This window comes from Nicotiana sylvestris, chromosome 2 (genome assembly GCF_000393655.2).
Source record: "Nicotiana sylvestris chromosome 2, ASM39365v2, whole genome shotgun sequence".
Taxonomy (NCBI): domain Eukaryota; kingdom Viridiplantae; phylum Streptophyta; class Magnoliopsida; order Solanales; family Solanaceae; genus Nicotiana; species Nicotiana sylvestris.
The window spans coordinates 64,019,235-64,030,219 of record NC_091058.1 but is presented as its reverse complement, the minus strand read 5'-3'; the positions used below and the strand labels follow the sequence as shown (position 1 = coordinate 64,030,219).

Genomic DNA, 10,985 nt, shown 5'->3' with positions numbered 1-10,985 from the left:
GGATTGAGTTACTGAAGGATTATGACATCACAATTCTTTATCATCCGAGCAAGGCAAATATATTCGTGGATGCCTTAAGTAGGAAGACATAGAGTATAGGTAGCTTGGCATTCATTTCAGTAGAGGAGAGGCCACTAGCTTTGGACATTCAGTCTTTGCCTAACAGACTTGTGAGGTTAGACATTTCAGAGCCCAGCCAAGTTTTTCATGTTTTGTTGCCCAGTTTTTACTATTGGAGCAGATCAAGGCTCGACAATTTGATGACCCGCATTTGGCAGTCCTCACAGAGACGGTACTACAGGGTGGTGCCAAGGAGGTTTCTATGGGCGAGGATGGCGTTCTGCGACTCTAGGGTTGCCTATGTGTTCCTAATGTCGATGTCTTGAGAGAGAGGATTCTAGAGAAGGTATACAGTTCTCGGTATTCTATTCATCCAGGTGCTACGAAGATGTATCGGGACCTGAGATAACATTACTGGTAGCAGCGGATGAAGAAAGACATAGTGGAGTATGTAGCTAGGTGCCTAAATTGCCAGCAGGTCAAGTATGAATACCAGAGGCCAGGTGGCCTACTTTAGCAAATGACTATACCTGAGTGGAAATGGAAGCGCATTATTATGGACTTTGTAGCTGGGTTGCCGCAGACCTTGCGGAAGTTTGATGCAGTTTGGGTTATTGTCGATACGTTAACCAAGTTGGCACACTTCATTCCGGTTGTAACTACCTATACTTTAGAAAAATTGGCCCAAATTTATATTCGGGAGATAGTCCGGTTGCATGGTATGCCTGTTTCCATTATATCAGATAGAGGCCCTCAGTTCTCTTAACATTTATGGAGAGCCGTACAGAGTGAGTTGGGGACACGTGTAGAGCTCAGCATAGTATTTCATCCAAAGACTGACAGGTAGTCAGAGCGGACAGTTCAGATCCTAGAAGACATGCTTAGAGCATGTGTGATTGACTTTGGAGGGCAGTGGGACCAGTTCTTGCCTTTGGCCGAGTTTTCTTACAACAACAGTTATCGGTCCAACATCGAGATGGCTCCATTTGAGGCTTTATATGGTCAGCGGCGGCGTTCTCCCAGCAGGTGTTTTTATCCTGGCGAGGATAAGTTATATGATACTGATTTGGTGAAGGATGCCTTGGAAAAGGTTAAGTTAATTCAGGTGCAGCTTCGCACAACACAATCCAAACAGAAGATTTACGCGGATCAGAAGGCGCGTGACGTATCATTCATGGTCAGTGAGAAGGTTCTCTTGAAAGTCTCGCCGATAAAGGGTATTATGAGATTCAGGAAGAAGGTCAAGCTAAGCTCCAGGTTTATAGGCCTATTTGAGGTGTTGAGGCGAGTTGGGGGAGGTTGCTTTATGAGCTTGATTTACCTCCCAGCCTATCCCGGGTTCATCCGGTATTCTATGTGTCTATTCTACGGAAGTATCATGCCGACTTGTCACATATGTTAGACTTCAACACTATTCAACTAGATGAGAGATTCGGTTATGAGGAAGAGCTAGTTGTCACTATTGCTAGACAGGATCGCTAGTTGAGGTCCAAGAGGATTTCCACAGTAAAGCTCCAGTGGAGGAGCCAACCAGTCGAGGAGGTGACCTGGGAGTCCGAGGAGGACAAGCAGAGCAGATATCCACACTTATTTAGCACTTCAGTTATGAATCTAAACACGTTCGAGGACGAACGTTTGTTAAGAGGTGGAGAATTTAACAACCCGACCGGTGGTTTTACCTTCTAGAACCCCGTTCCCATAAATAAGACTTCATGTACTTATTTTTACTGATTTATGACTTACGGGGATGAGTAGTTCAGAATTTGGAAGAGTTTGGGTTGAAATCGGAACACTTTGTTCCTTAATGATGGCTTAAAAGGCCAAGTTTGACTTTGGTCAACATTTTGAGTAAACGGCCTCGAAATAGGGATTTTATGATTCCAATAGGTTTGTATGATGATTTTGGACTTGGACGTATGTTCCGATTGGGTTTTGAATGACCCAGGAGCGTATAGGCACCTAATAGTGATAGTTTGTTCTTGAAGGTTTTAAAAGTTCTTTAAATCTGATTTGGAGCGAGTTTTGGTGATATCGAGGTCCAAACTGAATTTTGGGACAGGTAATAGTTTTGTAATGTCATTTAAGACTTGAACGCAAAATTTGGTGTCATTCCGAGTAGCATAAGTATGTTTCGTCGCATTGGAAGTAAATTGAAGAACTTGAAGTTCATAAGTTTGATTCAATTGGTTTTGAGGTGTGATTCTTAGCTTTAATGTTGTTTCAGGCATTCCAAGAGTCAATAGGACAAGGCTCGGACCAAGTTGGGAATTTGGAACAACCAGCTAAAGGCCCCAAATCTGTTATAACTGCACCTGCGGTTGGTCAGCTGCAGGTGAGAGCTCGTAGGTGCGGACCAGGCATCGCAGCAGCAGCCAAGGAAGGGAAGCCCAGGTTCCGTAGATGCGGGAATGCAGAAATGGTTACCCGAATGCAGATGCGACCTAGTCACCCCAGGGCTTTTCTGCAGATGCGACCTCCTTATCTGCAGAAGCGGGATCGCAGATGCGAAAATCGCTGAGGCACTGTCCTTCATTTAATACGGGATTAAGCCATTTTTACACATTTTCACTCACTTCTTGGCAATTTTTGGAGCTTCTTGAGAGGGGTTTTCACCTAGATTTTGGAGGTAAGTAATTTCTACTGTGACTTAAATACCTGGACTATGGGTAGATTAGCATGTAAAAATTAGTGAAAACCAAGGGTTTAGAGGAAAACCTATATTTTTGATAAAAATGAGATTTGACCACAAAATTAATTATAAAACTTAGTGAAAGTCATATATTTATGTTCCTAAGGTTATGGGTAACAACTTTCTTCAAAAAATTATGGAATCCGAGAATGTGGGCCCGGGGGTGAATTTTGGGAATCTTGCAATTTGGGTTGGGTAATCCTTTTAATAGCATAAATGTAAACCTTTAAGCATAAATTGATTATTTTATGTAATGTTTGATTAGTTTCGAGTCATTTGACATCAAATTTGGAGGTTGAGCGCAATCTTGAATTTGCGAAGTAGGCTTTGAGACGAGGAAAGTCTCCTTTCTAATCTTGTAAGAGGGAATTAACCTCATAGGTTAATTGAATAAATGTTTGTACCTATTTGTGGTGGCTACGTACGTACGAGGTGACGAGAGTCTGTACGTAGCCACTATTATGCTATTGTCCGGGTAGTTTAGGGCTCATATCTAGGGCTGGGCATAATTTGGTAAATACCGAATTACCGTACCAAAACTGAAAATTTTGGTATTCGGTATACGGTATTTTGGTATTTGGTTTAAATTTTAAAAAAAATTGGTATTAGGTATGCTATTTGGTATTTTAAAATAAAATACCGAAATACCGATATCGTACCGAAATATATATTATATTACATAAAACATATATTATCAATTATAACATAAATATAAAAAATCTAAAATTTTACTTTCCTTTCTTTTCAAAGTTCATCAATTAACTCTAAACAAGTAAGAAGACATTTCTAATGACCAAATATTCTTTTATGTACAATTTTCTCTATTTGGGTCGATATTTGCTTGTTTTGGACAAATTTTTTGTCAACAAATATTTTTAGTTTTGTATTTTTGAGTACTTTAATTAATAATATTAGAGTGTATGGCTCTATGCACTAGTTAGTATTCAAACCGAATAAACCGAAGTTACCAAACCACCTAAACCAAAACCGAAAGGAGAAAAACCGAACCATACCGAATTTAATTAGGTATGGTATTGGTATAGGATTTTAAGAAACCGAATACTGAAAATACCGAATAGAAATGTCTAAATACCGTACCGACCGACAAACACCCCTACTCATATCATGCTATATTTGGAATGTTTGCGCCCTTACTTGCTAATATAATCACTTAAGTCATGTTAGAGATTTATTAAAAGAAGTGTACAAGGTTAAATTCACTTACTTGAAGGTTTGTATGAGATACTTGACTATAAATGAGAAACTTGTGTTTTCGTGAAAATAATTGTTTGGATCGGGCTGAGTACTTCGGCAGTAAATAGATGCATCTATGGTTCGCGTCGTTCGACTCTCTGGCAGTGCACAATTTAATTTATGTTGGACCGGGTCGTACGACCTCGGCATAATTTGTGCATGTCAATTATTTAGATCTCTCCGTGATTTGTACTGCTTAAATGCCTTGAAATGTAAGTTGTTAAATGATATGACTGAAATCGGAATTATATTTGTGGAAGAACTTATCACTTTCTGTTATTGAGTTTTCAGTATTGTCGGGATATCCATGCTTAGCATAACACTTTAATTATATTATTGTAAGTGTCTAAGCCAACCCCTCATCACTACTTCTTCGAGGTTAGACTGGATACTTACAGGGTACATGTTGTTTATGTACTCATACTACACTTCTGTAGTTAATTGTACATGACCTGAGGCAGGTGCATCTAGTTACCCGTCTTGCGCGTGTATTCGACACTTCACGGTGAGCTGCCTTCCGAGTTGTTCTGCAGCAGTTGGAGTCTTCCTTATGTTTTACTTTTCTGTTTATTTCCTCTCAGACAGTAGGCTAGCAGTAATATTTTGTATATTCTACTAGATTGCCCACACACTTGCGACACCAGGTCTTGGCACAATCACAATAGACTTATGATTTTGGGTTTTCTTACATGATTCTGATTAGTACTTATTGCTTCCGTATATTTATGTTTCACTTGCAAATTTCTAAATCTTTTTAACAAATAAGAAAATGTTACTACTTAATAATTTATTTAAATGGGAAAACTTTAGTTGATCGGTGTTGGTTGTCCTAACAACGGTGTTGGGCGCCATCACGACCTATAATGGAATTGTGTCGTGACACGAAGTGTACATAAACTCTCTCTAAACCCGGAATATTGCAAGTCACAAGATACATAAAGGAACAATACTTCTATACTCTGGATTCTAATAAAAGAAGAAAATACAAGAAGCATTTGACATGGGGAAGAGTAGATAGGGACTCCAAGGCCTACGGAGGTATATCTGTCCCACCTCACTGGTAATGCGGCTGGTAAGCGGTATCTGGATCTGCACATGAAAAATATGTGCAGGAAAAGGCATGAGTACACCACAACGGTACCCAGTAAGTACCAAGCTTAACCTCGATCGAGTAGTGACAAGATCAGGTCAAGGCCCTACTGGTATAAATATAATGAAATAAGACAGAATAAGATATCACAATCAAAATAAATACGGAAATCTAACAGGAATAGAATCATGGAAACACAACTGTTCAGAACAAAGAGTTAACAACATGGGATCTCCTGAGATGTCGTCTCGTAGTCCCAAACGTAAATGTGTAGAGGGATCTCTCGGAATACCGTTCCGTAGTCCCAAAGTAAATATGCAATACAGGGGGATCTCCTAAAATACCGTTCCATAGTCTCAAAGTAAATATACAGTATAGGGGGATCTCCCGGAATACCGTTCTGTAGTCCCAAAGTAAATATGCAGCCCAACCAATAGAAATGACAGTTACAACAAGAAAACCTACAGTTTAGATTAAATTCAAGTCAAGGAAAGTAGGTAATTTCACTAAATATGCTGCACAGATTTTAGATAGGCAGTTAAAACACGTAAACATATTATTCTAGACTAAACAGGATAGCTATATATGCTAGTGTAGTTTCGATAAGGAGAAACAGGTTACGACTTAGTGAAAATGGAGTTTTACATCAAATAGACCGTGTACGTTCTTGTTACCTCACGGACACGGTGCTCGCATATCAAAACAGTACCAAATCCTAAGGGGAGTTCCCCCACACAAGGTTAGGCAAGCCACTAACCTCGAACCAAGCTCAATCAGTCTGTAGCATGAAATACCAGATGAACTCTTGCTAAGCTGGGAGGTAATACAAGCTTATAAGCAACCTCCCCAACTCGCCGCAACACCTCAAAGGGACCAATAAACCTTGGGCTCAGCTTGCCCCTCTTTCTGAACCTCATAACGCCTTTCATAGGCAAAACTCACAGTAAGACCCACTCTCCAACCATGAATGCAACATCGCGAACCTTCCGGTCCACATAACTCTTTTGTTTGGACTGGGCTGTGCGAAGTCTATCCTGAACCACCTTAACCTTCTCCAAGGCATCCTAAACTAAGTTTGTACCCAATAATCTGGCCTCGTCCGGCTCGAACCAACCCACTGGGGACTGACACTGCCTACCATATAGAGCCTCAGACAGTGCCATTTGAATGCTAGACTGATAACTGTTGTTGTAGCCAAACTCCACAAGTGGCAAGAACTGATCCCAAGAACCTCCAAACTCCATCACATACGCACGGAGCATATCCTCAAAAAATTGAATAGTGCGCTCGGACTGTCTGTCCGTCTAAGGGTGAAATGCTATGCTCAACTCCACCCGAGTACCCAACTCATGTTGTACGGCTCTCCATAACCGTGACGTAAACTGTGTACCCTGGTCAGAGAAGATAGATACCGGTACACCATGATGTTTGACAATCTCACGGATATAAACTCGAGCTAGCTGCTCAGAAGAATAGGTAGTCATCACAAAAAGGAAATGAGCTGATTTGGTCAACCTATCCACAATCACCCAAACTGCATCAAACTTCCGCTGAGTCCATGGGAACCCAATAACGAAATCTATAGTGATCCGCTCTCATTTCCACTCCGGAATCTCTAACTTCTGAAGCAATCCACCCGGTCGATGATGCTTATACTTCACCTGTTGGCGATTTAGGCACTGAGCAACATACTCCACTATGTATTTCTTCATCCTCCTCCACTAGTAATGTTGCCTCAAGTCCTAATACATCTTTGTGGCACCCGGATGAATAGAGTACCGCGAGCTATGAGCCTCCTGAAGAATCAACTCACGTAAGCCATTAACATTAGGCACATATAGTTTGTCATGCATCCTTTATGCACCATCATCCCCTATAGTAACCTCCTTAGCATCACTGCACTAGACGTGTCCTTCAGGACAAGTAGATGGAGGTCATCATACTGACGCTCCCTAATACGATCATAAAGAGAAGACTGAAAGGCCACACAAGCCAATACTTGACTTAGCTCACAAATATCCAATCTCACAAACTGATTGGCTAAGGCCTGAACATCCAACGCTATGGGACTCTCTGCTGCTGGTAGATATGCTAAACTCCCCAAACTCTCTGCCCCATGAATCAAAACATCGGCCACCACATTGGCCTTCCCAGGGTGGTACAAAATGGTGATATCATAATCCTTAAGCGGCTCTAACCACCTCTTCTGATGCAAATTAAGATCCTTTTGCTTGAGCAAATGTTGCAAACTCTGGTGATCAGTGTAGATCTCACAAGAGACACCGTACAAATAGTGCCTCCAAATCTTCATGTCATGAACAATAGTTGTTAACTCAAGGTCGTGAAAAGGATATTTCTTTTCATGTACCTTCAACTATCTGGATGCGTAGGCAATCACCCTACGGTCCTGCATCAATATCGCGTCGAGGCCAACTCGTGATGCATCATAATAAAACTGTATAAGACCCCGAACCTTAAGGCAATACCAATAATGGTGTTATAGTCAAAGTTGTCTTGAGCTTTTGAAAGATCTCCTCACATTCCTCCATCCACCTGAACGGAGCACCCTTCTGGTTCAGCCTGGTCAAGGTGCTGCAATAGATGAGAATCCCTCAACAAATCGACGGTAATACTCTGCCAAACTAAGGAAACTCCGAATCCAGTAGCTGAGGATGGTATGGACCAACTCTACACCACTTACACTTTCTTCGAATCTACCTTGATCCTTTCACTCGACACCACGTGACGCAAAAATGCCACAGAATCCAACCAGAACTCACATTTTGAGAACTTTGCATATAATTTCTTCTCTCTCAAGGTCTGAAGCACAGTCCTCGGGTGCTACTCATGCTCTTCCCGACTCCAGGAGTACACTAGAATATCGTCAACAAAGACAATGATGAATGAATCAAGATAGGGCCGAAATACATTGTGCATCAAATGCATAAATGTTGTTGGGGCATTGGTCAGTCCAAATGACATCACAAGGAACTCGTAATGACTATACGAGTCCCGAAAGTAGTCTTCAGGATATCTGGCTCCCGAATCTTCAAGTGGTTATAACTTGAACACAAATCAATCTTGGAAAATACTCGGACACCCTGTAGTTGATCAAACAGGTCATCAATACGAGGCAAAGGATATCAATTCTTCATTGTAACTCAGTTCAACTGGCGATAATCAATGCACATACACATAGAACCATCATTTTTCTTCACAAACAAGACAGGAACATCCCAAGGCGACAAACTGGGACGAATGAAGCGCTTATCAAGTAATTCCTATAATTGTTCGTTCAACTCTTTCAACTCAAGAGTGGCCATACAATAAGGAGGAATAGAGATGGGCTGAGTTCCCGGAAACAAATCAATGCCAAAATAAATATCTCTATCGGATAGCATGCCTGAAAGATTAGCTGGAAACACATTAGGGAAATCCCTCTCTACTGGGACTGATTTAATTGTAGGGGTATTAATATTGACATCTCTCACATAGGCTAGATACGCATCATACCCCTTCTCAACCATTCGCTGAGCTTTAAGAAATGAAATAATTTGGCTGGAAGTGTAATCTAAGGTACAACTCCACTCTAACCGTGGTAAACCTGGCATAGCCAGTATTACAATCTTGGCGTAACAATCAAGAATAGCATAATGGGGCAACAACCAGTCCATTCCCAAGATAAAATCAAAATCTACCATGTTGAGCAATAATAAATCGACTTTGGTCTCAAAACCACTAAGAGTAATCAAACACGACCGATAAACGCGGTCCAAAATAAGAGAATCTCCTACAGGAGTAGACACATAAACAAAGGAACTCAAATACACCCAAATACGGGGCAAAATAAGAGGACGCATAGGAATAAATGAAGCCTAGATCGAATAGAACCAATACATCTTTATGACAGACCGAAACAATACCTATAATGACAGAATCAGAAGTAACAGCCTCTGTACGAGCACAAAAGGCATAGTATCTGGCTTGGCTTGCCCTCCCCTTCTAGGGTGACCTCTACCTCTCTGACCTTCACCTCGAGCTGGCTGAGCAGGTGGAGTGGCAGTTGGTGCCGTAATTATAGCCTAGGAACCCTGTGGAGCACACTATGGCTGAGAAGTCTGTGGAGGTGCACCCCTCCTATGCCTGGGGTAATCCCTCACCAAATGGCGAGTGTCGCCACACTTAAAATAAGCTTTGGGAGGATGTGGCAACTATGACTGGCTCGAGCCAGGTCTGCTGGAATAACCGTTGATACCACCCCGTGCAGGAGGCACACTAGATACTAGAGGTGCATAATAAGTCTTTTGAGGTCTAGGAGGAGCTGGAATACCATTCGCGGCTGGAAGATCTGAATGAATGGGGCGACTCACATAACCCCTACCATGACAAACTGCAACTGAGGGCACTGATCGCTGCCAACTCCACACTACTAAAAAGTAGGAAGAGAGGGTCGCAATAGCTTTTACCCGATATGAGGGTCGGGATCGATTTCCATAGGGAGCTAGGAATGGAGTCGAGTATCTATCTAGACTAGAGTTGTGTAATTGTTCCAAATGTCACTTCCATACATTTTTGGGTTTTTGATTATAAACTACTATTATCAAACTATTAATTGAAACTAATTATGCTACGAGATAATTGCTAAATTGTATCTAATAGGAAGAAGGGCACTAGGGTCGTGACATTACCTAGGTGGCTAATTGACGGGTAGATGTTACTAAGGTTTGATTGACATAATTGGGGCTTAAGCTATAATCGTTGCACAATTTTAACCACTCTCACACTTCTTGGTAGAGAGAGTGATTTTGCCCAATTGACTCTCTCGACATCAAATGGGTAGGCAAATTAGCTCAAGCAACTAGGGTTTAAGTTGGGTAATTACTCTCTCGAGGTTTAACCCTTTAATTGGGACTATCAATTCTCTTGAGTCCATCCCAATTCCTTTTTGGGTCAATTTTGGAGACTTAGGCTCTCTTTCTCAAGAAGAACCAAGTCAACTTAGTACAAACCAGTGTTTGCAACCACCAATTCATAGACTAAACCATAAAATTGACCCAAATAACAAACACCCATAGTCAATCTAACAATAGATGGCAACACCCATCAATTACCCACACTAGGGTTGAGCCATAACCATAGCTAATGGGTTTAGCTACTCATGCTTGAAAGAGAAAATAGAGAAATAGATGAAGAACAAGGCATATTAATTAAATGCTAAATTAAAATACAAGAATCTATTGTTAATTTGAAGCTAAGATGCCAAAAATGGCTATAGATGAGGATCCCACGAGCGCAGCTAAGTTCTAGATATATCAGATGACTTAAAAATGGTATAATGTTCTATTTATACTAGGCTGGAAAACCTGGACAAAAATACCCCTACAGGGTCAGTGCGGGGCGCATAAAATGTACTGCGGCCGCACTAGGCTCTTGGACTTCAATTATGGGCTCTCTAAACTTGGTCTCCACGAACCGCGTAGAATGGACCGCGGCTGAGGAGGCAACTGGCGCGGTCCACACAATCATGACCGCGGACCGCATGGCTTGAACTTTAGCATTTTCCATCTCTCTGAATCTCTCTTCCGTGGACCGCATAAAAAGGCAGTGCGGCCGCATAACCTTCACTGTGGACCCTCCAATGTGGACTGCTGCCGCATTGCCTGAAGCCTGGTTTTGCCATCTCTTTGAATCACCTAGTGCGGCCATATTCGACTTTGTGCGGTCCGCACTAGGCTTGTTTGCCCTCAGTTTACTTTGTCTTTAATACTTGAGCAGGTTTCACTCCTTTTGAGCCGACTTTGACATTTCGTCACTTTGTCAATCAAACCTGCAATCAAGCACAACTTATGAGCCTTTTGGGATTATTTTGTAACAATTTATAATCAAAGCATA

At 41.5% G+C, this 10,985-nt stretch overlaps 1 protein-coding gene across 1 annotated transcript; it reads left to right on the top strand.

The window, feature by feature from the left end:
• Positions 1-1,036: 1,036 nt before the first annotated feature.
• On the top strand, positions 1,037-1,542 carry LOC138884998 (uncharacterized). Its single transcript, XM_070165879.1, has 2 exons — positions 1,037-1,358; positions 1,463-1,542. Exons 1-2 carry the CDS (start codon positions 1,037-1,039, stop codon positions 1,540-1,542), a joined length of 402 nt encoding a protein of 133 aa, XP_070021980.1.
• The last annotated feature ends 9,443 nt before the right edge of the window (positions 1,543-10,985 follow it).

Bases quoted from the DNA above. Each gene is read 5' to 3' on its own strand.
- LOC138884998 (XM_070165879.1), top strand. From the start codon at position 1,037: ATGGCTCCATTTGAGGCTTTATATGGTCAGCGGCGGCGTTCTCCCAGC. The intron at 1,359-1,462 runs GTTGCTTTATGA...CACATATGTTAG, and splicing joins GTTGAGGCGAGTTGGGGGAG to ACTTCAACACTATTCAACTA.